Source organism: Myotis daubentonii, chromosome 10 (assembly GCF_963259705.1).
Source record: "Myotis daubentonii chromosome 10, mMyoDau2.1, whole genome shotgun sequence".
NCBI lineage: Eukaryota > Metazoa > Chordata > Mammalia > Chiroptera > Vespertilionidae > Myotis > Myotis daubentonii.
In genome coordinates, this window is record NC_081849.1 from 34099232 (window position 1) to 34125507 (window position 26276).

Consider the following 26276-nt stretch of genomic DNA (forward strand, 5'->3'; position numbering starts at 1 on the left):
GCCCTGCTTCACTGCCAGGTGGCACGCTGCTCAATACCCAGCCTTGCCCACTTTCTTCCACCTTAACCAGCCACTCAACGCAGCTGCTGCCATCACCATGCTGTGTGGAATGGCACGATACTTCAGTGATCCACTAGGTTGGTTTTAAAAACTACATCTATCTATCATCTATTTACCATCTATCTATTTGTATCATGAAGAGAGAGAGAGAGAGAGAGAGAGAGAGAGAGAGAGAGAGAGAGAGAGAGAGGGAGAAACATCAATCGGTTGCCTATGGCATGCGCCCCAACAGGTGATTGAACCCAAAACCTGGGGGCATGTGCCCTGACCAGGAATCAAACCAGGGGCCTTTTGGTTCATGGGATGGTGCTCAACCAATTGAGCAACACCGGCTAGGCAAATCTTACTTGATTTAAAAGTGTCCACTGTAAAACTCTTGTCTGTTCACTTAAGATTTGTGCACTCTATTATAGTATCTTAATCATTTACTTTTTCCTGATACTAAAAAGCACTCTTTAGCTGTAAAGTTTCCTAATAATCCCCATTCCCATGACCAAGCTGTAAGAGTTGTTGTAGTACATAAAAGTCAAAAAAGTTAAAATATCACTAAATGTTTCCGTAACAAGTTATGAAAAGCCATCACATCTATTAACCAGAAAGAATAATTATAGAAAAATATAATCAAAGAGTGATCATGTTTCTTAGGTACAAGAAACATAATTTCTGAATTCAAAAATATCCTGGAAGTAATCAGTAGTAAATTAGACAAGTCAGAAAGCCAATCTGTAATTGTATATTAACTAAGTCAAGAAATAATTCAGAATTCTGAGGAAACAGAAAAGGATGTGAGAAGAACTTACCATCCCAGCAGCTTTATTCACCATGACCTCAAACTGGAAAATACCCAAATGCCCATCAATAATGCAATAGAGAAACAGTGTTATATTTATCCAATAGAATAAAATATAGCAAAAATTTAAATACTATTTTCAAAATCATAGATGGATGAATCTCATAAACATAATGTTGAACAAAAGAAGCCAAACACAAGAGTACACACTAGGAGATAAACAAGCATGAGTCGTCTTAGTGTCGTGCGCTGGGCTCAGCCTCCTGATAACCAATATTGTGGCTGGTTATTATTGTGGTTCTTAATATGATTGCAAGACATCCTCAGCAAGAACCCTCAGGAAACATTGAAAAGACACAGGTTTATTGACTCAGCACACATGGGCCAGAGCCTCAGCTTTTATTGGGGCAGAGAGTGGGGGCCTAGTATTTCATGGGCTCACTCTTCTTGTTGAATTTAAAACATAAAGCAGGAACTTAAAGTGCAGGAAGCTCAAACTGGTCAGTTATTGAAATCAACCAAGAGCCTGGGGCTGGGGGGCTAGAGGGAGGGAGAAGCTGCCTGTTGCCTGGCTCTTTATCTAGTCCCTGTATCTGGCCATGTGTTATTCAAATTTGAAGTGGACGCCTCAGCAATCAAAGTTTAGGCAGGTATTTGCATTATAAAGAAGAAAAACCAACTATCATGACTTACATTAGTTACTTTGAGGATATGACACAGAGGTAAAGAACTGACCATAATGCCCTTTATGACACAAATATATACCCCTTTTCTATATAAGTCTAAAATAATCGTTTAAATCCTTGAAATGATGTAGGCCTCAGTGTATCTTCTATAAAATTAGGAGTCGAATGAGAACTTTTCCAAGGCCCCTTTCAACAGTGTGTGTATGGTTCTCTGGTAGGGAGAAAGAGCAAGGGAATCTTACATCATTGGCACGGGTCACCACCAGGGGGCAGAAGAGAGCATTTTGGGGATTATGTAACATCCTTCCTAGGGGTGTAGAAAGGAAGAATGAAGATGAGGAGCTGGTCACACCTCTCTTGAGAGCCCTGTGGTGTGAAGCCAGCACCTGAAGATGCTACTGCTTCTGTTGCTTCTGGGGCCCTGTATGAGCCTTATTATCTGAGTAGCTTGAATGAGTGTGTGTGGGTGTTGGCATGAGTGAAGTGGTGGCCAGAGATTGTGGATTTTTGTGCTGATCATAATGAGAGGGGACACCTGCTGTGGAGTGGAAACAGTAGAGTGAGAAGTCACCAGTCAGATCAGATTGGGGGTAGGTTGGGGGGTTTATGATCCAAGGAGTCTGACAGAAAGATTTTACAAAACAAACAGGACTGTGGGAGCTGGGAGAAAGGCGAGGGGTAGGCCATGAGTTCCCTGCCTGAGGTCACATGGGGCTGGTCCTGCTGGCCTCCTTCATCTCTCTGACCTCTGTTTCAGCAGGCTCTGGGCTCGGTGCTCTCGTCTCTCAACATCCAAGAAGGGCCATTCGTATCAGTGGAGCCTCTGTGAAGATCCAGTGCCATACTGTAGACATTCAGGCCACAACTATGCTTTGGTATCATCAGTCCCCCAAACAGGGCCTCATACTGATGGCAACTTCCAATATGGGCTCCTCCGTCACATATGAACAAGGTTTCACCGAGGCCAAGTTTCCCATCATCCATCCGAACCTAACATTCTCAACTCTGACAGTGACGAGTGCCCATCCTGCAGACAGCAGCTTCTATCTCTGCGGTGCTAGTGACACAGCACTGGGCAGAGATCAGAGGCCCAAGCAAGAACCTTTGCCCCTCTTCCCCACCACCAAACCCATGGAGCCCTGTGGAAGGAGGTGTGCAGAGAGAAAAACCACAGCTCCTCTGATGGAAACATCTGTGTGTGTGTGTGTGTGTGTGTGTGGAGAGAGAGAGAGAGAGAGAGAGAGAGAGAGAGAGAGAGAGAGAGAGAGAGAAGAGAGAGAAAGAATCTGAGTATGGGAATGGAGCTGGGCCAATAAATAGCCAATTGACATGAGAAAATTATTGGGTTTGAAAATTATAAAACCTGGATTTTTTTTTCCTAATTCTGCCATATGTTAATCATATGCTCTTAGATCTGCACATAATCCTCTAGCTAGATCTCTAAATGCTCCTATAAAACACTATTTTCTATCCTATTGGCATTTGGCTCCCCATGACAATTCAGCACCATCTTGTCACCACCCTAGGCCCTTGAGATAAAGAGTTATAAGGCAGCCAAGCAGAGAGATTCACTCTTGAAAGAAGTTTTTTTTTTAATTAAATCTTTATTGTTCAGATTATTTCATTTGTTCCTCTCCCCCCCCCCCCATAACTCCCCTCCTCCCAGTTCCCGCCCCACCCTCCGCCCTCACTCCCCACCCACTGTCCTCATCCATAGGTGCACGATTTTTGTCCAGTCTCTTCCCACATCTCCCACACCCCTTTCCCCCCCAAGAATAGTCAGTCCATTTCCTTTCTATGTCCCTGATTCTATTATAATCAACAGTTCATTCTGTTCATCAGGTTATTTATTCACTTGATTCTTAGATTCACTTGTTGATAGATGCATATTTGTTGTTCATAATTTGTATCTTTACCTTTTTCTTCCTCTTCCTCTTCCTCTTCTTAAAGGATACCTTTCAGCATTTCATATAATCCTGGTTTGGTGGTGATGGACTCCTTTAGCTTTTCCTTATCTGTGAAGCTCTTTATCTGACCTTCAATTCTGAATGATAGCTTTGCTGGATAAAGTAATCTTGGTTGTAGGTTCTTGGTATTCATCACTTTGAATATTTCTTGCCACTCCCTTCTGGCCTGCAAAGTTTCTGTTGAGAAATCAGCTGACAGTCGTATGGGTATTCCCTTGTAGGTAACTGAGTTTCTTTCTCTTGCTGTTTTTAAGATTCTCTCTTTATCTTTTGCTCTTGGCATTTTAATTATGATGTGTCTTGGTGTGGTTCTCTTTGGATTCCTTTTGTTTGGGGTTCTCCGCGCTTCTTGGACCTGTAAGTCCATTTCTTTCACCAGGTGGGGGAAGTTTTCTGTCATTATTTCTTCAAATAGGTTTTCAATATCTTGCTCTCTCTCATCTTCTGGCACCCCTATAATTCTGATGTTGGTACGCTTGAAGCTGTCCCAGAGGCTCCTTACACTATCCTCGCATTTTTGGATTCTTTTTTCATTTTGCTTTTCCGGTTGGATATTTTTTGCTTCCTCGCATTTCAAATCATTGACTTGATTCTTGCGCTCCTCTGGTCTGCTGTCGGGCGTCTGTATAATATTCGTTATTTCAGTCCGTGTATGCTTAATTTCTAGTTGGTTCCCCAATATGAGATTGAGAGTCTTATTAGTTTTCGTGTAGATCTCATTAAGTTTATCAGCAGCTTCTAAACAGTTCTTGAGAGACCTTAAAAGTGTGGTTCTGAACTCTATATCTTCCATTGACAATTTTGTCCTGTTTCTTTGTCTCCGCATTTTGTTATGCTTCCTTGGTGCACCCCCTAGTGGTCTTTGTTCGCAGTCTTATAGTTAAATCTTGATTGTTGTAGCTAATTCCAGGGAGGGTTTGACCTCCAGGCCAAGTGGCTATGAGAATCAGCTGTGTCAGCAGTGAGAGAACTTCTGTCCTCTAGGGAGGTGCTAATCTAGCCTTTGCCTGAGGCTATCCAGCAAATGCCTCTGTGCAGGGCTTGGGCAGGGGGGGTCGCACAGGATCAACAGGGTGGGCCAGAGAGAGCAGTTATGGCGGCTCTCAGTCCTGTCCCCAGGGGCTCTGCCTCTCTGAGTCCCAGCACCCGCTGCAAAGCTGGGAGAGAAAGCTGCACTTGCTCTGACCGAAGCCAGACAGTCCCGCTTCTCCCGTTTGAGTCTGGGTCCCTAAAGACTCGCCCGGATCTGGAGCTCAGAGTCTGCGACTCCCTCCCGATTGAAAACGCCAACCTCGCCCTCCGCCGCCAGCCCGCTCAGCGCACTCTGCACCTCAGAATTTGACTTCAGCACTGCGCCTCCTCTGAGTGTCCGTGTGCGTTTCTCTTTCCTCCTAGTTGTAGGACTTCCACTCAGCCAGCGTTCCTGTGGTTCTGGGTGATGTCCCTTCCGTTTTTTGGTTTCACTTTTGAAGTAGTTGTTCAAAGCAGCAAACTCCGGCGTTAACCTATGCCGCCATCTTGGTTCTCCATCTCTTGAAAGAAGTTGATGATGCACAGTAGATAGTGTTTTGACTAATGAGTGACCAGGGTAAGACTGGGTACAAAGCAAGGCATGTGCCCTCTATGTCTATGTGCAGGACCTTCATAGCTAAGGTGTTGGTTGAACTGGCTCTTGAGAAAGGTGTGAAATGGGGGAGAGAGCAGAGGGAGTGTATAAAAGAGTTTAGACCAGGGGTGGGCAAACTTTTTGACTCGAGGGCTACAATGGGTTCTTAAACTGGACCGGAGGGCCGGAACAAAAGCATGGATGGAGTGTTTGTGTGAACTAATATAAATTCAAAGTAAACATCATTACATAAAAGGGTATGGTTTTTTGTTTTTTGTTTTTAGTTTTATTCATTTCAAATGGGCCGGATCCGGCCCGCGGGCCATAGTTTGCCCACGGCTGGTTTAGACCAACGTGTCTTGTTTACAGAACTAGAAAGTTCTATCAGAAGCCATGAAAAAATAAGTGGAGCAGTGAGTATAAGCCCTCCAGAAAAATTCTTTCCTAGAAAAAAACAAAACATTTCATTGACCACAAATCTTGCATGACCCAATAAAAAATAAGCAAAATATAGTAATATCCATTTAATAGAAGAAATATATATGACCAGTAAACAGATGAGAACATAATTAACTTCACTGGGGATCAGTAAAATGTGAACTAAGGCACAATGGTATGTAAGTTTATATCCATTTGATTAACAAAATAAGAAAAAGCTTAAAAATATAAACAGAGAGGGTATGGAAACACAGGATTAGTGGTGGGAGCATAAGTGATACAAATAATTTGGAAATACTTTGCCATTATCTCATATAGCTGATGATTCCTATATTCCATGACCCAGGAATTCCACTAAATCTAGAAGGTAGTCATGCGATGCAGAACTATATACACCAGTCAGAATGAGTGAACTCCAGTGATGAGTAATGTTACAGGTGAATCTTAGCCATGTAATACAAATTATCAGGGCAAAAACTAACTGTGATAAGATTATGTAAAGCATGATGCACTTTTTATAAAGCTAAAAACAACTAAATTAAGAAAATAATTTTCATGACTGCACATATATTCAATAAAATAATATTAAAAACAAGAAACAGTTATTGTTGGAACTGGCTTTTACCAGCTCATAGCTGCTGATTGTACACATCTCTCCTAACTCCATTTTCAGTGACATGTTGGTAGTTTTAAGTCAATGGGCCATACTGGTAATATTTACACCATGGCAATCAAAAGACACAGCAAATCAGGTCTTGTTTTATTTCCTCTAGAGAGCTGGTTATCATACATTTACCAACACACACTGGCAAGGAATGATGATGACACAAATTCAGGGTGGTGTTTAATAGGACTTGGATGGGGAGTGGCAGGAGATGGGATGGAGAGAACCACATAGTTAAATTTAAATGTTGTCAAGGTCTACCTTGCATGTTGTGGGACGAGCTGGGGGGAGATGTTTCACAAGTCCCTATTATATTTTTAAACAAAGGATAACCATGCATCAGCAATAATGCTTGTGTGTTATGACCCAAGGGTTACGGTTAATCAAACCCTATACAAATGAGATAAAACAGGAGAGAAACTAAAACAAATATCTAAAGGAATTAGAAATTGTGAAAGATTAGGATAAAGAGCATTGTGTACTGAGAACCAGGGAGTAGGTGCTTAGAACCACGTGTGAAAATGAAGGCGTGGAAATAAGACATTGCCCATGACTACGTAGAAATGAACAGAATAAGATGGGAACTAATTCAGCAATGGACATGCTGCCGCATTGTATCTGCATGATGACTACATTCATTTTGTTCCTGGTGATGAAATTCCCACCTGGTTTCAGTCTCCTTGCCTCAGACTATGTTCATTGCCACTGAAACCAGGGTCCCATTTTAATTGCAGCCCTTACTCTGTTGGAATTTTCAGCTGAAAGAAGAAAGCTAGTGAAATATTTAGATAATCCCACTGCTTTTTTCACCAATGGCAAGGGAAAGATAAGAGCATTTTAGGTTCAGGCATAAAACGTGCCAGTGATAACACACCCCTCTCAACAGTCACTTATTTCCCTCCTCTGCATTAGGCTTAGGAGCATGGTATTCCCATGTCAGTTAGTGGGGAGGGATGCTGTGTGCAAACTCGCCTCTTCTAATCCAGCTGACTATTAACGACACAGCCCACTGCCCACATGTGTTTTCTTAGGGGAATACGGCAATAGCACTGAATGTTATCCAGTCCAAATTTGTGTCCTATCCTCCTTGGACTGGTACCACCAAAATAAAAGCCCACATGGTATAAGTGACCAATTCTTTTAAAGTGTAGCGCTTTCTTTTTGTGCTCTAGATTTATATTCTACTCCTTAGAATAGGTTGTATTTGAAATCAAGTTAACCCTTGTGATGGGTGGAGGATGGAGTAAGAGGTAGACTCTATTTCCCCCCTCACTGAAGGGCATAGAAAGAAGGAGAAGGAGAAGGAGAAGGAGAAGGAGAAGGAGAAGGAGAAGGAGAAGGAGAAGAGGAGGAAGAAGTAGAGGAAAGAGAGAGAGAGAGAGAGAGAGAGAGAGAGAGAGAGAGAGAGAGAGAGAGAGAGAGAGAGAGAAACAGTGATGCGAGAGAATTATCACTTGGTTGCCTTCTGTAATGCCCTGATTGGGGATGGAACCTCAACCCAGGTATGTGCTCTGACAGGGAATCAAACCAGCAACCTTTTGGTGCACAGAATGATCCTCAACCAACTGAGCCACTCAAGCCGAGCAAGAGAAAGACCCTGTCTCCATCTCCCCAACACACACACACACACACACACACACACACACACACACACACACACACACACTAGAGGCGAATCCTAAAAAAAGAGCTGGAATTAATTAAATGGAATGGGGAATAGCTCATGGTTGGAAGATCCAGTGCAAAATGTTTCAGGCAGGAAAGAAATTGGTGTGCTTAATGAATGGGATGATGTAGTCATGTGGCAAGAGCAGAGTGAGGAAGGGGGGGAAAGTACAAGTGAAATGGGAGGCAAGTAGGCAGACATTACACATCAGACCACTCATGACCTCATCAAAATATATAATGTGGAATTCAACATAAAATTTAATAGCAGTCATTGAGGTTTCGTTTTTCATAGAATTTTTAAGAGAAGTTTTAGGTTCACCGCAAAATTGAGCAGAAGATACGGAGAATTCTCATAGACCCTTTGACCTGCCATTGAGGGTTTAAGGATTTGACTTCTGCAGTAATCAGATTAGTGTCTGTTGTTATTTTATGTGTGTGTGTGTGTGTGTGTGCATGCATGCATGCACATGCATGTTTTTCAATTGTCCTACAGTGTTAAAAATAACAGGAAGTGTGGCAAGAGATAGTACAGAGAAAAGAATTAGCTCATACAAGTGCCCAGGCAAGTGACAGTGTAGCTAGGATGATGATGGTGGTGATAGAAACATAGAGAAATGATACATTTAAAAGATGTGTTAGAAGTAAAATCAAAGAACTTGGTAATTGGTTAGCATGAGAAGCAGTTGATAGGGAGGACTGGAGAAGACTGCCACAGCTCGATGAATTAGGGGACCCAGGGGGAGGAAGACCATGGTTTACTTGAGAATGGGGGTGCCTCTGAGACACAGTCTGACTGGAAATGTGAAGGAAGCAGTTCTATGTATAAGCCATGAACTCAGAAAATGGATCAGGATGGGAGGTAAAAATTCGGGCATTTAGCATAATTGGAAAAATGAAAGAGCATAGGTCCCTTGATGCTAGAATGTACACAGAAAAGAGCAGAAGACTTAGGAGAGAGATTTAAGGAGAGAGATTAAGATTCTCTTTTTTTTTATTGCTTAAAGTATTACAAGGGGTATTATATATGTATCCATTTTATCCCCCCGCCCTAGACAGTCCCCTAGCCTCCCCTATCACCCAGTGTCTTATGTCCATTGGTTATGCTTATATGCATGCATACAAGTCCTTTAGTTGATCTCTTACCCCCCTACCTCCTGCCCCCCAACCCTCCCCGGCCTTCCCGCTGCAGTTTGACAATCTGTTTGAGGCAGCTCTGCCTCTGTATCTATTATTGTTCAAAAGTTTATAATGGTCTCTATTGTCCATGAATGAGTGAGATCATGTGGTATTTTTCCTTTATTGACTGGCTTATTTCACTTAGCATAATGCTCTCCAGTTCCATCCATGACGTTGCAAATGGTAAGAGTTCCTTCCTTTTTACAGCAGCATAGTATTCCATCGTGTAGATGTACCACAGTTTTCTAATCCATTCATCTACTGATGGGCACTTAGGCTGTTTCCAGATCTTAGCTATGGTGAATTGTGCTGCTATGAACATAGGGGTGCATATATCCTTTCTGATTGGTGTTTCTGGTTTCTTGGGATATATTCCTAGAAGTGGGATCACAGGGTCAAATGGGAGTTCCATTTTCAGTTTTTTAAGGAAACTCCATACTGTCTTCCATAGTGGCTGCACCAGTCTGCATTCCCACCAGCAGTGCACAAGTGTTCCTTTTTCTCCACATCCTCTCCAGCACTTGTCGTTTGTTGATTTGTTGATGATAGCCAGTCTGACAGGTGTGAGATGGTACCTCATTGCTGTTTTGATTTGCATCTCTCGGATGATTAGTGACTTTGAGCATGTTTTCATATGTCTCTTGGCTTTCTGGATGTCCTCTTTTGAAAGGTGTCTATTTAGGTCCTTTGCCCATTTTTTGATTGGATTGTTTATCTTTCTTTTGTTAAGTTGTATGAGTTCCCTATAAATTTTGGAGATTAGGCCCTTATCAGATATGTCATTGGCAAATATGTTTTCCCACACAGTGGGTTTTCTCGTTGTTTTGTTGATGGTTTCTTTTGCTGTGCAGAAGCTTTTTATTTTGATGTAGTCCCATTTGTTCATTTTTTCTTTAGTTTCAAGTGCCCTAGGAGCTGTATCAGTGAAGAAATTGCTTCGGCATATGTCTGAGATTTTGTTGCCTTTGGATTCTTCTAGAATTTTTATGGTTTCCCGTCATACATTTAAGTCCTTTATCCATTTTGAGTTTATTTTTGTGTATGGTGTAAGTTGGTGGTCTAGTTTCATTTTCTTGCATATATCTGTCCAATTTTCCCAGCACCATTTATTGAAGAGACTATCTTGGCTCCATTGTATGTTCTTGCCTCCTTTGTCAAATATTAATTGAGCATATTGGTTCGGGCCGATTTCTGGGGTCTCTATTCTATTCCATTGATCTATATGCCTATTCTTGTGCCAGTACCAGGCAGTTTTGAGAACAGTGGCTTTATAATACAACTTGATATCTGGTATTGAGATCCCACCTACTTTGTTCTTTTTCAGGATTGCTGCAGCTATTCGGGGTCTTTTTTTATTCCAGATGAATTTTTGGAGAGTTCGTTCTAGATCTCTGAAGTATGCCGTTGGTATTTTAATGGGAAGTGCGTTGAATTTATAGATTGCTTTGGGTAGTATGGACATTTTAATGATGTTGATTCTACCAATCCATGAACATGGTATGTTCTTCCATCTGTTTATGTCTTCCTCTATATCTTTTTTCAACGTCCTGTAGTTTTCTGAGTAGAGGTCTTTTACCTCTTTAGTTAAGTTTATTCCTAGGTAGCTTAATTTTTTTGGTGCAATGGTAAACGGGATTGTTTTTATAATCTCTCTTTCTGAAAGTTCACTATTGGTGTATAGAAATGCCTCAGATTTCTTGGGGTTAATTTTGTATCCTGCTACATTGCCAAATTCATGTATTAAGTCTAGTAGCTTTTTGATGGAATCTCTAGGGTTTTGTATGTATAATATCATGTCGTCTGCAAATAAGGACAGTTTTACTTCCTCTTTTCCAATTTGGATGCCTTTTATTTCTTCTTCTTGCCGAATTGCAATGGCTAACACTTCCAGTACTATGTTGAACAGGAGTGGTGAGAGGGGGCATCCCTGTCTTGTTCCTGTTCTTAGGGGAAAAGATTCTCTTGAATGGTGGCTAGAAAAGGTTGAAAAGGCAAATTATACTGCTCAGCCATCAATCAATACTAGAGGGATAACTGAGTAATTGAGTGACTAAGTCCTAGTAAAAATTCTATGCAGTTGTTAGTTGCATAGAATTGTTACTAGTTATGCACAGGTTACCACACCTAGGAATGCTTCTTCCCTAATTCTGCTCTGATACCCAAGGTACCTGACTGCTGCTTCCCTCAGCATTTCAGGGAAGGTGAAGGCAGTAAGAGATCAGAGGATATCGGATGAATTTACTCCTTTGACCACTAGGGGGTGATGTAGACATTTCTGTGAAATACCCTACATAAGAGCAGGCACAGATATTCCCTCATGCGAAGGCATTGTTACATATTTCAGTTACTTCAGGTGAGAAACTATGTACACCAAAGCAAGAGTGGATGATAAATTCTAGTGACTGAATAGAATGAAATGCTACATATTATTAAAAATTAATTATCTAAAATTATATGCATCATTTTAATTTCACAGAGCATTGAATGAAAAATGAACATGTCACCGAAAAAAATGAACAGAAGGATTCCCCTTAGAGAAATTTCAAAGACATACAACATTAAATAATATATAATTTATAGATTTTTTACACAAGTGCTAAAACCTGTAATGAAAAACAAGTGAATTATAATACAAACTTCAGGGTTAGGGTTACCTGGGAATGGTGAAGAAAGAACAATGAAATCTGAAAGAGTAAAACAGGCTTAAACATTGTTAGCAGTAATCTATTTCCTAAGCTGGTTGGTTCAGGGAAGCATACTCATTTTATTGTTTCCCTAGACGCATTGCATATTTGCCACACATAAATTTTTGTGTATTCAACATTTAACTTTTTAATGTAAGAAGCTGCTACATGGTTTCATACGTACAGTAAAAGCTATGATTGATATACCCCAAGCTGTATGACTCATCCTCTAAGGTGGAAGGGAGAAGGGGGGAGGCAAACTGACAGGTTAAACAGGCACATCAATAAATGATGAATAAGTGACTTTATAACAAAAATAGTGAAAGAGCAGAGTCAGGGGAAAAGAAGATAAAAGCAGCTTGGAATCCACACTAGTTGTTTTCAGCAGCTGTCGCTGCCTCCACTTCCTCTGCAAGGTTTCAGTCTCATGAACTTGGGGACTCTGACACCTATGGGAAGCAACCATGTCACAAGGAGGCTGCTGAGGAGGGAAGGCTGCCTGCCGCCGCTCCTTTCCTGAGCCAACCATGTGCCTAGCACTTCTCTGCTGTGTGGCCCTCTGTGTCTGGGGAGCAGGTAGGTTCCTGCTGTGAACTTGTCAGATTCCAGTGCCAGGCCTTTCTCCTGTGCCCGAGATGCCAGACTGCCTCACAGGCTTCTCCACTTTCTGTCTCTTCCCCCACAGGCTCCGTGGACACTGAGGTCACCCAGAGTCCTGGACACCTGGTCAAAGGAAAAGGACAGAATGCGAAGATGGGTTGTGTCCCCATAAAAGGACATAGTTATGTTTATTGGTACCGTCAGAAGCTGGGAGAAGAACTCAAGTTTTTGTTTTACCTACAGAATGAAGAAATTATTGAGAAAACAGACATGATCAATGAGCGATATTCACCGAAATGCCCCAAAAACTCCCAGTGCAGCCTGGAAATAGAGTCCACCGAGCCAGGGGACGCAGCTCTGTACCTCTGTGCCAGCAGCCAATACACAGTGCTGAATGTCAGCTTTTCTAAGAACACAAACTCATCATGGACTCAGCTCAGGAAATGAGTGGTCTATTAGGAGGGTAGGAACGAACAGAAACCCAACTCGAAAGAGCATACACTAGAGGAAAAATTTGTAAATGGCAACTCTAAATGAGCAGAAAGGGCTGTTTAATGCAGCTGATGGGGACTGAAATCCAAGGAAGGAGAAGGACTTTGGAAAAGGGGGCTCGGGTTAAGGGGAGACCCAACATACCTTCTATACCCATGAAAGGGATGGATTTCTCACAATCTTTATAAAAATATGTAATTCTGTGGTTTTTCGCCTGGCAAAACTGTGCCTTCAGAAATAAGGACTGGGCAGGTCAACTGTCTGTCATTTGAGCCTGGTCATCTGGCCCAGCACATTCCATGAGCCCTGGGCCACTACAAGGGTTTCATGATGTTCTCACAGCCATCCCTGCCATAGGAACTTAGCAGAAACTCAGAAACTTCGTTCTTGGAGTGCTCCAATCATGCAATTTTTATTTTATTGTTAAAAGCAACATACCATACACACAAGATATGCCCATTTTATGTACCTACATATTTCAATACATCTTGACAAATTTTTACAGCCATGTAAGCAGCATGACAGTCAAGATATAGAATATTTTCCTCTCCTAGTATTGAGTCAGAGATCTTTGCATACATTATAGGTGATAAGAAAGTTGCAGGCAGCTTCTTATCACAGCACATAGACTAAATATCATTTATTTGAAGTCGTGGCAGTTTTCAGACTCACCAGGATATATTTTATTGAATGCATTTTAAGGATAAACACATACTGTAAATTTCTTTTAGAATATTTTAATAACTGCATTTCACAACAATTGGTTTCCTTTGTACTACTATGTATTCTATTTTATGAGTTTAAAATATCATTCTGAGATTTACCAGACTGCCAGAGGGGTCCATGGTAACAACAAAGTTAAGATCCCCTGGATGAGGAATGAGATCCCCAACTTTGCAGCTGTGACTGAAAACCTGAAGCCTTGACCCAATCACATTGGGAGCAACTTGTCAGAAAGCATTCTTTCCCAGAGTTCTACCCACACTCCTGCACCTGCTAACAATTCTCATTCTAAATCATTACATCATTCTCTCTCTCCCTCCCTCCCTTTATTCCTCTATTCTCTCTCTCTCTCTCTCTCTCTCTCTCTCTCTCTCTCTCTCTCCTCTCTCTTTCTCTCTGTCCTCCCTCTGTTCTCTCTCTGTCTCTCTCTCCCTCTTCTCTCTTTCTGCCAGGAGGAGGCAGCAACAGTTCACCAGTTTCTAAGCCAGCAGATTCCAACCACAAATCACAAATTTCATCATGAAAGTGTCTTTTATTTCATATGATGTCATACTTAAAAATAAAACAAATATTTATCTGTCCAAATAACAACATCCATTAATAAATTCATACTCATTGTATGCATTTCAATTCAATGCTGGGAAATGATATTTTACCTAGCTGGTGCAATCCTGTCAGTAAATGCCTGGTTTTCCTTGACATAGTGTTAACTTCCTAAATCCTGTGCATTAGAATGCTAGGCCCAGAAAATGTTAACAAACACAAACATGTGCTTATTCTGTGTTAAGAACTGTTCTAAATTTTTTGTTTGTATAATGTTCACAACATTAATATATCTTTTGAAGCAAATACTCATCATACTCATTTCACAGATGAGAAAATAAAGTCAAATGGACATTAGGAAACCTGCCCAAGGTGACGTAGTTGCTAAATGGCTGCTCCAGGACTCAAACCCAGGCACTTTCCCAAACCCCCCAGCTCTAATCCATCACCCCTAGGGGAGGGTGTGTTGAAATTCTCCATTGCTGAAATTACTGGAGCAGCCTTCACTCCATCTCTACTGTGTCGATTATAATAAATACAGGGGGTGAAAAGAATTGGCCTTATTTTATAATAACAGAACCCCTGATCCTCTTCTTGTGGTTGGAGTTACCCACTTAACAGTATTGGGGGGCTAGAGCAGTTGATAGATTGGTAGTAGATTCTGCCTGTGTAGCATTTCTCTTCCTAGTTCTTATCGCAGCTAGTGTGCATTCTGCATATGATTCTGACCAGGAAATGGGAATTCAGTTTTCTCACCACATGGGCACTTGCCCATTTAGAACGGATTTGGAGAACTCTAGACAGAAGAGAAGTGGCTTGATCGCTCTGAGCTTTACTCGCCCCACCTGCAGAATCAGTGTGACAGTCCTTTCCTGGCAAGGACACATTTTGCCTGTTGAGCCAGGGGGAGCCCTAGATCCCAGCCTCTTCCCTACACCTCTCTCAGAGCCTCTGTCTGGAGCTTCACAAAGACCCTGTCCCTGTCATGGGCAGCGGGGCTCTCTGCTTCGTGGCCCTTTGTCTCCTGGGAGCAGGTGAGTGCAACACCCACCCAGGCCTCAGATTCCTGTCCTGGGTGTGCACACCCCCCTCCAGCACCTTCTCACAGCAGCATTGGGTTGCCTTCTGGGCCTTGTCCCCACCCAGCCTTTGTATCCTCACCCCACAGGACCCACTCGTGCGGAAATCTACCAGGTGCCCGCATTCCGCCTCGCTCGGGCTGGCCGGGATGTGACCCTGGAGTGTGAACAGAATTTGAGGTACAATGCCATGTACTGGTACCGGCAGGACCCAGGAGAAGGTCTGAAACTGATTTATTACTCAACGGTTGAAAAGGACGTTCAGAGAGGAGACATACCTGAAGGTTACAATGTCTCTCGAGAGCAGAAGGGGCTGTTTCCTCTCACTGTGAGGTTGGCCCACACCAACCAAACGGCCGTGTACTTGTGCTCTGGTAGCGCACCACAGTGGGGCACAGCCACTGGCCGACTGTGCACAAACCTGCTGCAGCCTGCAGCCCCCACTACAGCCTCTGTTTTAATTTTTTAAATATGTCCCTCTGTTAAGTATCCTTCCCTAAACTCTCAGAATTCTTAGCCAAGCACTCAGGAGAACAGACCCTGAGGGCACACTTTAGTCTTTGTGCTTCCAGCCCTTTAAAAACCCCTTTTACATTTATCTATGCCTTTTCTTGAGATTTTACTATGTCCTGCCACATTTTCAAATATGAAGGATACAAAATGAAATAGAAAAACAGATCTTGTCTCCAAGGAGCTAACAGTCTAGGAAGACAGTAATTATAGTAGAATAAACTATAATATAAGTCACTATAATGTCGTGTCATATCATAATATTACAACATAATGTAATATAACATTATAGTGAGTTCTTTCAGTGTTCCAGGAAGGCATGCCAAGTCTGTCTGGTTGGATTAGAGAAAGCTAAGAGAGGGTTACATTTGAGCTCCACCAGATGGACTTGATTGTGGGTAGAGAATTCTGGACAAAGAACAACTTCTGCAAAGGCATATTAAAGAGAGTGACACTTTGGGGGGAAATTAACTAACAACAACTGGTATGAATTAAATCCAACTAAACTAATTTGAGAGATTAGACAGAATGGAGTTCCTGAGTAAGTTGAGTTTCTGTTTTTACTGTAAGCTGTTGGTCAAGAGATAGAGCAGAGGCTTGAGAACAATATTTGTCATCAGCAGACACATGGTCAGTATAATTTTTCAGTTGTGTCTCTATGACTTTGAATCCTTTTTTTAAAAAATCCTCACTAGAAGATATCTATTTATTGATTTCATAGAGAGTGGGAGAGAGAAGTAAAGACAGAGAGAAATATCGATGTGAGAGAAATACATCGATTGGTTGCCTCCTGCATGCTCCCTGACCAGGGCCCAGGCTGGGGAGGATACTGCAATCAAGGTATGTGCCCTTGACCAGAATTGAATCCGGGACCCTTTGGTCCACAGGCCGACGCTCTATCCACTGAGCCAAACTGGCTAGGGCATGTCTCTATGACTTTGGTTCCTTACAAAGGACACAAGTTCAAATAATATGGAATTTTGTTAGCAGTCCCAATTTGCATTTGGGACAATAGAATTTAAACTATCTATGTAACAACCATGTGAAAATTTGAGGTAGACAGTTGTATGTATGGATGTGAAATTGAGATGCAATAGAGCTGAACTGGAGATATAGATTCTACAGAACTCGCATAGAAAGCATTAAACTATGGGGCCAGAAAATTCCACTGAAAATATAGGCTTAGATAATAGAGATAAAATCCTTAGAATATATAGACTGTGGTATTCTAGGTCTTTATGGAGGAGCAATCAAAGTATAGAAAACAAAAGAGGGAGCTGAGAGAGAGAATTTTGGCTTGTCTAATGTTGATATTTCTAAGAAAATGAGAAAAAAAAAAGGGTATCCCTAGCAGGAAAAACCACAAACACTTCCTGGGTAAGAGGGAGAAGTAGAGGAAAGGTCAGATGTTACTTGAGTCTGGTGAATAAGACCTTTGGCATTGCAGTAAACACATAGATATATAAGGCTTTATTGACAGTCATAAGGAAGGCTTCGATAAGTGAAAGGAGATTCCACCTTTACAAATTGGGCAGACTCAATGTTTCTAAAATGTCCATTTTTCCAAATTGATTTATACATTTAATATAATTCAATTAAAATCCCAACAGGTTTTTGATAGAACTTGATAAGCTAAATCTAAAATTTATTTTATGCTGCAAAGGGCCAAGAACCAAACGGGAGGATCTAACAAATGTCAGGAATTACTATAAAACCACAATAATAAAGGTAGTGTAGCATAGGGACAGTGATATATAAATTGATCCACTGGGTGAAAGATGTATGTATACATACAGAGAGAGGTGGTACTGCAGAAGTCAAAGAAAAATTTTCAACACGTGTTGATGGGAAAATTAGATATCTATATGAAGAAAAATAAAATTAAACACATCTCACAACATATTCAAAATTAGTTCCAGCTATATTAGAAACATAAATATAAGAAGCAACAAAGCTCTAAGAATATACTTTAGGAGTATACCTTTAAAGTGCCAAAGAAGAGAAGGATTTCTTAATATTCTCAATCAGTAAAAAACTGAGTAATAAAAATGATTACATCAAAATCTAGTTATGTATTTCATTCATCAGTGTTAACCATGTAAGAATGGAAAGATTAGCTATGTATTAAGATGTGATTATATATTTATATCCATATCTATATTTATATACCAAAAAAGCTAGTATAGACAATTAATAAAGAACACCTACAGCCCTGGCCAGTTTCGCTCAGTGGATAGAGCATTGGCCCAAGGACTGAAGAGTCCTGGGTTCAATTCCTGTCAAGGGCACTTACCTCAGTTGCAGGCTCAGTCCCCATGCAGGAAGTAACCAATCAATGTGTCTTTCTCTTATTAATGTTCATCTCTCTCTATCCTTCATTCCTCCCACTCTCTCTAAAAATCAGTGGAAAAATATCCTTGCAAGAATACATACAAATTAATTTCTCTACAAATTAATGAGAAAAAAAATAACTCCAGAAAAATAAGTAGAAATTTCAACAACCACCAACAAAAGAGAAAATTTAATAGGCCATTATAAATAAAAACATTGTTACATTTAATTAATCAAGGAAATGCAAATACACACTTCAATGCAATGTATCACAAGAATGGCCAAAGTGGAAAAAGTGTACTATTTGGCAAGGCAACGCATCAAGGACTGTCTTGAATCACGGGACAGAGGGTAAATTGGTAGATCTACTTTGCAAAATGATTTGTTATTCTATAGTAAAGTTCAAGATGTATACACTTTTTGGAGGTGATTGATATGTTTATTACCTTGATTGTGGTGATGGTATCACGGGTATATGCATATCCCCAAACTCATCAAATTTTATACATTAAATATGTATAATTTTTATATCAATTACACCTTAATAAAGCTGTAAAAAGAAAGGTGTGTGTACTCATATACAGGTTTCCACCCTTGAGAAATTCTTATATGTAAAACCAAGGTACATATACAAAAATATTCAGTATAACACTACTTTGTAATAGCAAAAACCTATGAAATACTCAAATGTACACTAAAGAAGAATGGGAAAACAAGTGATGATATACTATGAAGATATTATACAGTAGTGAAAATGAATGAACTAAAATTATACACATCAATATTTTGATATAAATTTTATACACACTGAATTTTTAAATTTTGAGTGATAGACTACATTGTAGAAGGCATGTACAGCATTTCCCATTTGTATAAAGTTTAAAGCAAGCAAAATTAAACACCATTTTGCTTAGTTGTGTACTTTTGTATTAAAATATAAATTAGAAGCAAAGAAAGATAAACAAACAATAGAGTTAGAGAAGTCTAACTCTGTTGAGGGCCATGGATCTGGGAAAGGAAACAAGAGATTTCAAAGACTCTGGCAAGATATTATTTCCTAAATGGAGTTATTTGTTCCAGTGCTCATTGTGCTGGTATGTTATCAAATTCTTATGTATAACCCAATATCAATATTTTAAATGGAGAAAAAAACCTCATTGAACAAACAGAATGACTAAGGAGAAATTAATGGGAGGATGCACTTTAAGCTGTTAACATTACTTACCTGGAATGAGGATGGGATGAAGGAAGAAGAAAGTAAGAAAAAATAAGTCCCAAATATAGGAGTGCGTGATTTAAAATAGAGGGTGATAGAAAAATCAGGAAAGAAAAAGAGAGGTTGTCTAAAATAAACACTAATAAAGAAACAAGCAAACATACACTTAAAATATCAAGAAGATAAAATATTTTGTAAAGCAGTGGCTAGTCTCAGAATCATAAAAACAACAATAACAGCAAGGATCTATATTATATTAAAAGATAATCCTATATAACAAAAGCCTAATATACAAATTGTTCCCTCGACTAGGAGTTCAACCAGAGGGTGGCATCGGCTGGCCAACCACCCGTGGACCCTCTCCCTGGCCAGCCCCACCCTGGCTGGCAGTGGCAGCAGGCAGCCAAGGGAAAGGAGGCCCCGGCTGGCAGCTGACAGCTGCTAGGGACCCCACCCATGCACGAATTTCATGCACTGGGCCTCTAGTTAGGTATATGATTGTCAGAAACAATGCTCAGTTCTGAATTAGAGGCTAATGTTAAAATCAGTGATAAAAGATATTTCAGACAACTGCTAATGATATAGTTTTTATCTATCTATCTATCTATCTATCTATCTATCTATCTATCTATCTATCTGTCTATCTATCTAGCTATCTAATCTATCTATCTATCTATCTATCTATCTATCTATCTATCTATCTATCATCTATCTAGAGATTGAGATAAAGAAGGAGAGAGAGAAGGAGAGATCTGGAAAGAATGTCTTGGGATGCTGTGATCATCTTTGCCAGTGATATATGGTGTTTTATCTTTATTTTCTAAGTTTCTAAGATATAGATCAATTGTTTGTTGGTAAAAAATACATATAAAATGTTTTTAAGTGACTATTTTTTAATGAATAAAATATAAACTGGTTATATTTACCAAGCTAGGATAAAAGCTTTCCTTCCGATACTAAGAGGTAGTTTCACCCAATAACATGAAGCAGTAACATGACAGTTATGAATCTGCAAAGTGATCACGTTACAGGAAGGCTGCTGATAGGGCATAAAAAAGCCTCATTCGTTTGCTACTTCAAGGCCACCATGGGCACAAGGCTGCTCTGCTGTGTAGCCCTATGTCTCCTGAGAGCAGGTGAGTCCTAAGCACAAAAGAAAAATCCTACCGTGGGTTGGCAACCCCCTTGTCATGGTCCCTCCTGGGCTTTGTCTACTGCTTCTGTTTCCCTCTCTTACAGGCTCTAGTGATGTCCAAGTCACTCAGACTCCAGGACATCTGGTCAAAGGCAAAGGACAGAGAGCAAGGATGGATTGCATCCCCCCAAAAGAACACCCTGTTGTTTACTGGTATCAACAGAGCCAGAACAAAGAGTTTAAGTTTTTGATATCTTTTCAGAATGAAAACGTTCTCGATCAAATTGAGTTGGTCAAGGAGCGATTCTTAGCTCAATGCCCCAAAAACGTAGGGTGCAGCCTGGAGATCCAGGCCTCTGAGCCAGGAGACTCGGCACTGTATTTCTGTGCCAGCAGCTTCCACAGCACTGAAATTTCAGCTCCTCTTAGTGCACAAACTCATCGTGGGCCCAGCTCAGGAAGCAGGTGAGGTGGTTAGGCTGTAGCAGAAGTTAACTGGAGTTAGCGTAAGCCACAGTGGGATTTGACAGCCGGCTAATGGTTGCTGAGCAGCAGTCAAGGAGTGATGAGCAGATGATTCCACAAAAAACACCAGCTGGGCCAGGCTCTGGGATGGCTGCCCACCAGCTCTCATTTTTCTTTCTCTTATTTTGTCTGCTTCTTGTTTTCTCTCCCTGTAATCTGTCCTTCTCTTTTCCTCCTGTCCTCATGATGAGGATAAGATGGTCTTCAAAGGTCCCAAATTCAGTTGTCATCATCCCACCACCCTGATAAAGACCAGCCCAGTTCTTTCTAAATGTGGGTTAAAATCCCAAAGGAAACGGCAGAATGGTCTCCTGGAGTATGTGCTTCTTGCCATGTCTGTGTGCAAAGTCATATAAATCTTACTTTTTTGTTCATACGACTATCTCTTAGCTTTTCCACTCAACTCAAAGTGAGTGAAACACTTTATTTTTTTTTTCTATAGGAACATTTAGTCTATTGCTTCTAAATGATGCACAGTATCCATATTCACCCTCCAGAAACAGACACCTATTTTCCTCCAGTTTCTGGCCAGTATTGAAAAAATGTACAGGTAGCTTTGAGTACCCATGATTATAGGAATACATACCCAGAATCACAATTGCTGAGACATGGAATGTTATATGTATACGTTACTGACATATGGAGATCCCACCAGAGGGCTCTTCAGAATTGCTATATGAGTCTAAAATCCCACTTAAAAGTGCATAAGGCATCTTCTTATAGCATTATCCAGTTTCTACATTGTTGCCTGTATACTAGCTTTGTAAAGAGATTCTGATCTTTCTCTTCCACCCCTACCATCTCCCAGAACCCCACCCGTGTTTACTATAAAGATGCAGATGACAATTTTAGAAAAATAAATAAAGCCAAGAATTTAATAGAGAGAGGGATTCTATACTGCTAACTACGGGACATTTGAATTCTGACTAGCCTGAGCGGAGAGCCCTCACTTGGTACCCCTGAGGGGGTCATACCTTCAGGAGGAGGACTACCAAAGAGCTCTTAGAGTCATAGCCACCCTAGAACTGACATAATAAAGCCCAACAAGCCTCCAAGGGAACCAGCTGTTCTGCCAATAAATTAACTGCCTTTTAGGGAGAAATATTTTGGCATTCTCTAAATAAAGGCAAAAAGACAAAATAAAAACAGAACTAGATTCTCAACAATGTAGTGGCATCCACAATTTCAATCATGTAATGAAAAAGTATAGACAGGGGCAGAAATGGAAAAATATGATGTATAAATAAGAGAAAAATTGGCAATAAAAACCAACCCTGAAATAATAGAGGTGTTGAAAATTTCAGATGAGATTTTTATATAGCTATTATAAAAATATGTTCAAGGATTTTGAAGAAAAATGATCATAGTTTGATTAATTGATAAAAATGATAAACCTGCAGCAATCAAGCCAAAAAGGGCAAAGATATATCAGTGATAAAAAGATATCTTTATAGATACAACAGACACAATGGTGATAGAATATAAAAAATAAGCATTGCCAATAAATTCTACAAATTAGATGACACAAAATTAGTTGCAAACAACTGATTTAAGATAAAATCAGAAATGTAAAAATTCTTACATGAAGCAAATGGAATTATTAATCAAAAATACCCCCTCAGAGAAAACTACAAACCCAAATACCTTTCCTGGTGAATTTTATCAAAAATTTAAGAGAAAAAAATATACCAACTTTAAATAAACATTTTGTTAGACCATAAAGAGAAGGAAACACTTCACAACTCATTATGTGAACCTGACAAAATCCTGATGCCAACATCGGACAAAAAATATTACAGAGAAATATTCTGTATGACCATAGGTGAAAAAAATACTTCCCAACATATTAACAAATCAAATTCAAATGTGCATCTGTATCTACACGTGTGTCTATGTGTGAATACATATACAATGATACTACGTCATAACCAGTAGGTTTATTGCAGGACAAACAATGGGTCAGCATTAAAAAATCAATGTATTTCATCATATTAGCAGAACAATGAAGAATAATTATCTAACCTTCTCAATAGATGCTGAGAAAACTTTGGAAAAAATCAACTACACATTTAAAATAAACAATCTCAACAAACTGCTAATAGAAAAGCATTTTCTCAATCCGATGGAGAGCAGCAATGAAAATTGTGCAACCGACACCCTATTTAATGGTAAATATTGAATACCTTCCTCCTATAATTGGGAATTAAGCTTGATGTTTTCTCTCACATTGCATTATTTTCTTCAACATTATATTGGAGGTCTTAACCAGTGTGATAAGCCCCGCCCCTCCAATGAAATAAAACTCCTAAATATTATAAATGAAGAAGTAAAATTATCACTATATTTAAATTACATAATTGCTTATATAGAAACCCTTAAGGAATCAATGGACCACAATTAGTGAATTTAACAAGATCCCAGGATACACAGCTAATAGAAAAAAAACCACAGGTGTTTTTATTATAGTTGCAAACAATTGAATCATTAACTTTCAGGAAAAAATACCATGTACAATAGTATCAATGAGAGGAATAAATTTAGCAAAAGATGTTCAATGAAAAATTACAATCCAGGGCAAAGTGAAATTAAAGAAAACATTAAAATGGAAGGATATATCATGTTTCTGGATTGCAAGTTGCATTAAGATAGGAATTTTCTCAACAAATAATGGTGGAACAACTGGCTAAGCACATGGAAAGAAATCAATTTTACTGTTATCTCATACTGTAAATAAAAATCAACATGAGATGAACCTTAGAGGTAAGTGTAAAAGTGAAAACTACAAATCCTATAGGAGATAATACAGGACAAAATTTTCTTATGACACAGAAGCACTAACCAATAGTAAAAAGTCATTTCTTATCTGGCATGCTTTTTGCCAGAGGGTATTTTTTATACAGATCAATAAATCACAAATGAGAAGAGAAAATGTGGCTCATAAATCAGACTTGAGAGCCATACGTGTCCAATTATCTCAGAGTAGGGAGAATATTGACTCATGCACCAAGGACCAACTGAGTTATCCATAAATTGGAGTGTCTTTTTCAATTCCATTACCATCCCATTACCTGTCTCCTCCATCCATTCCTTTGATAATAGTCTCTCTCTCCCCTGCTCTGGGCTGGATTCTGGGCTGGATTCTCCCCTGCTCCCAGAGCGACTTCTGCTTCTCCTGTCCTTGCCCTGCACCTACAAACTTCTGTAGGACTCCACTGGACCTGCGTCTGTTCTCTCAACCTATGCGACCCCAAAATAGTTTTTATTCATTCAACTACCAAACCTGTCTTCCACTCAAATCACTGTTTCCAGCAGGGGGCAGCAGAGCAGCATGTTGACTTTAAGAACTGCACATTGGGGCAAAATGATCATCTTCATTATAATTATCCTGTTTGTATTAATTAAGACCTTGGATAAGCAATTTACTGGAATAAGTCTATATTGATATAGGTATTATTAATGGAGAACTCTACCCAAAAGGAGAGGTTAGAAGAGAGGCACTGGTATATGCCATATACAATGTATACAGTGGATGTAAAATATTACTTGGGTACTCCTAAATAAGCAGTGACTACCTAGACCAGTGGTCGGCAAACTCATTAGTCAACATAGCCAAATATCAACAGTACAACGATTGAAATTTCTTTTGAGAGCCAAATGTTTTAAACTTAAACTGTATAGGTAGGAACATTGTTATTAACTTAATTAGGGTACTCCTAAGCTGGCCTTGGCTAAAAACGTCCTCAATCTGATTGAGGTACCTTTGCTGAGGTCGACCCCTTCCAACTCTCCCATCCACACTCATCTTGTATACTTGTTTCGTCTATCAGACGAAATACCACGTGCAGGCGCGTATGTACAGCGCAATTGAAACTTTGTGGCCCATGTGCAGAAGTCGGTATTTTGTGGAAGAGCCACACTCAAGGGGCCAAAGAGCCACATGCAACTTGCGAGCTGCAGTTTGCCAACCACTGACCTATACTAATAAAAGGGTAATATGCTAATTAGACTGGGTTGACCAGACATCTTTCAGCTGTCCGACTTCCTTCTGGACAAATCCACAGTGGTGGGGGCCGAGGCAGAGGTGGTTAGAGGCGATCAGGCCAGCAGGGGAGCAAGCAATTAGGGGGTGGCCAGGCTGGCAGGTGAGCAGTTAGGGGGCGACCAGGCCAGCAGGGGGGCAGTTAGAGGCGATCAGGCAGGCAGAAAGGTGAGCTGTTAGGAGCTGTGGTCCTGGATTGTGAGAGGGATGTCCGGCAGTCGGACATCCCCCAAGGGGTCCCGGATTTCAGAGGGTGCAGGCCAGGCTGAGAGACATCCTCCACCCCCCGTCTGCCCATGCACGAATTTCATGCACTGGGCCTCCAGTCTATATAAAAAAGCCTAAGTGACCATTACAACCAAGTGACCAGAATGACCAGAATGACGGGAATGACCAGTTGATGGGTCACTATGATGCACACTGACCACCAGGGGGCCAATGCTTAATGCAGGAGCCGCCCCCTGGTGGTCAGTGTGCTCCCACAGCAGGAGTGCCGCTTAGCTAACTGACCCACCTTGGCAGTCCACCAGCCTGGCAGCAGCCATTCACTCCCTCAGTAGTCCTGCAGGTCTAATCTCCAGAGAATGGGCCAAGCACCGACAGACCAGTGCTGCCAGCATGATCCTGACAGTGCCACTGGCCTCCTGGAAGTCGGCCTTGGGCACCATGGTTTCTTCCCCTCCCTAAACCCTGGAAGAAACAATATAAAAGTGGCCGCCAGGTGGCTCCCAACAACTGGTGCTAATGTCAGCGGGATGGATCTGGATCCTGGGCCAGCAAGGGCCAGCATGGGACTCCACCCATGAGCGAATTTGTGCACTAGGCCTCTAGTGCAAAATAATGTGGGAGGGAGAGAAGTAGATGGAGAATAAACAAGAGAGGCCAGAGTTGGTAATTATCAAAGCTGAGACAGAAGGGCTCATAATGCTATTATATCTAATTTGTATACATTAGAAATTTTCATAATCAACAGGAAAATAAAACAAAAATCTTTTGTAATATGCTATGTAGCAGGACTGACTATTGTAGGGCTCATGCTATATCCATGGATGAGCACTTAATTACATCAGCCGGGGTTTCAACTACCCTGCAGCTGTGCTATATTTATAACTTGTTGCATTAAAATATTGAACACTTCCTCCTAATATCAGAAATAATTGATGTTTGCTAAAATTACCTCTTTATTCAACTATTCTTAGTTAACTCACAATATGAGTGAAGATGTCAAGTATTTCTTGGAAATTCATGCCCACCTGAAGTGAATACTTTCTGTAATGAGCCAATATTTTCAGTAATGATCTTCACCCAGAAAACAAACAGCAGCCACTAGAAAACAGTGACAAT

The 26276-nt window shown here is 40.5% G+C and overlaps 2 gene segments (V, D, J or C); both read left to right on the top strand.

The window, feature by feature from the left end:
- The first annotated feature begins 12130 nt into the window (after positions 1-12130).
- LOC132211369 (probable non-functional T cell receptor beta variable 23-1) lies at positions 12131-12786 on the top strand. The segment is given in 2 exon segments: positions 12131-12315; positions 12425-12786. Coding segments are annotated over 2 exon segments (411 nt in total).
- A 2211-nt stretch (positions 12787-14997) lies between these two features.
- Positions 14998-25619, top strand: LOC132211370 (T cell receptor beta variable 19-like). The segment is given in 3 exon segments: positions 14998-15131; positions 15266-15563; positions 25514-25619. Coding segments are annotated over 3 exon segments (453 nt in total).
- Positions 25620-26276: the final 657 nt, after the last annotated feature.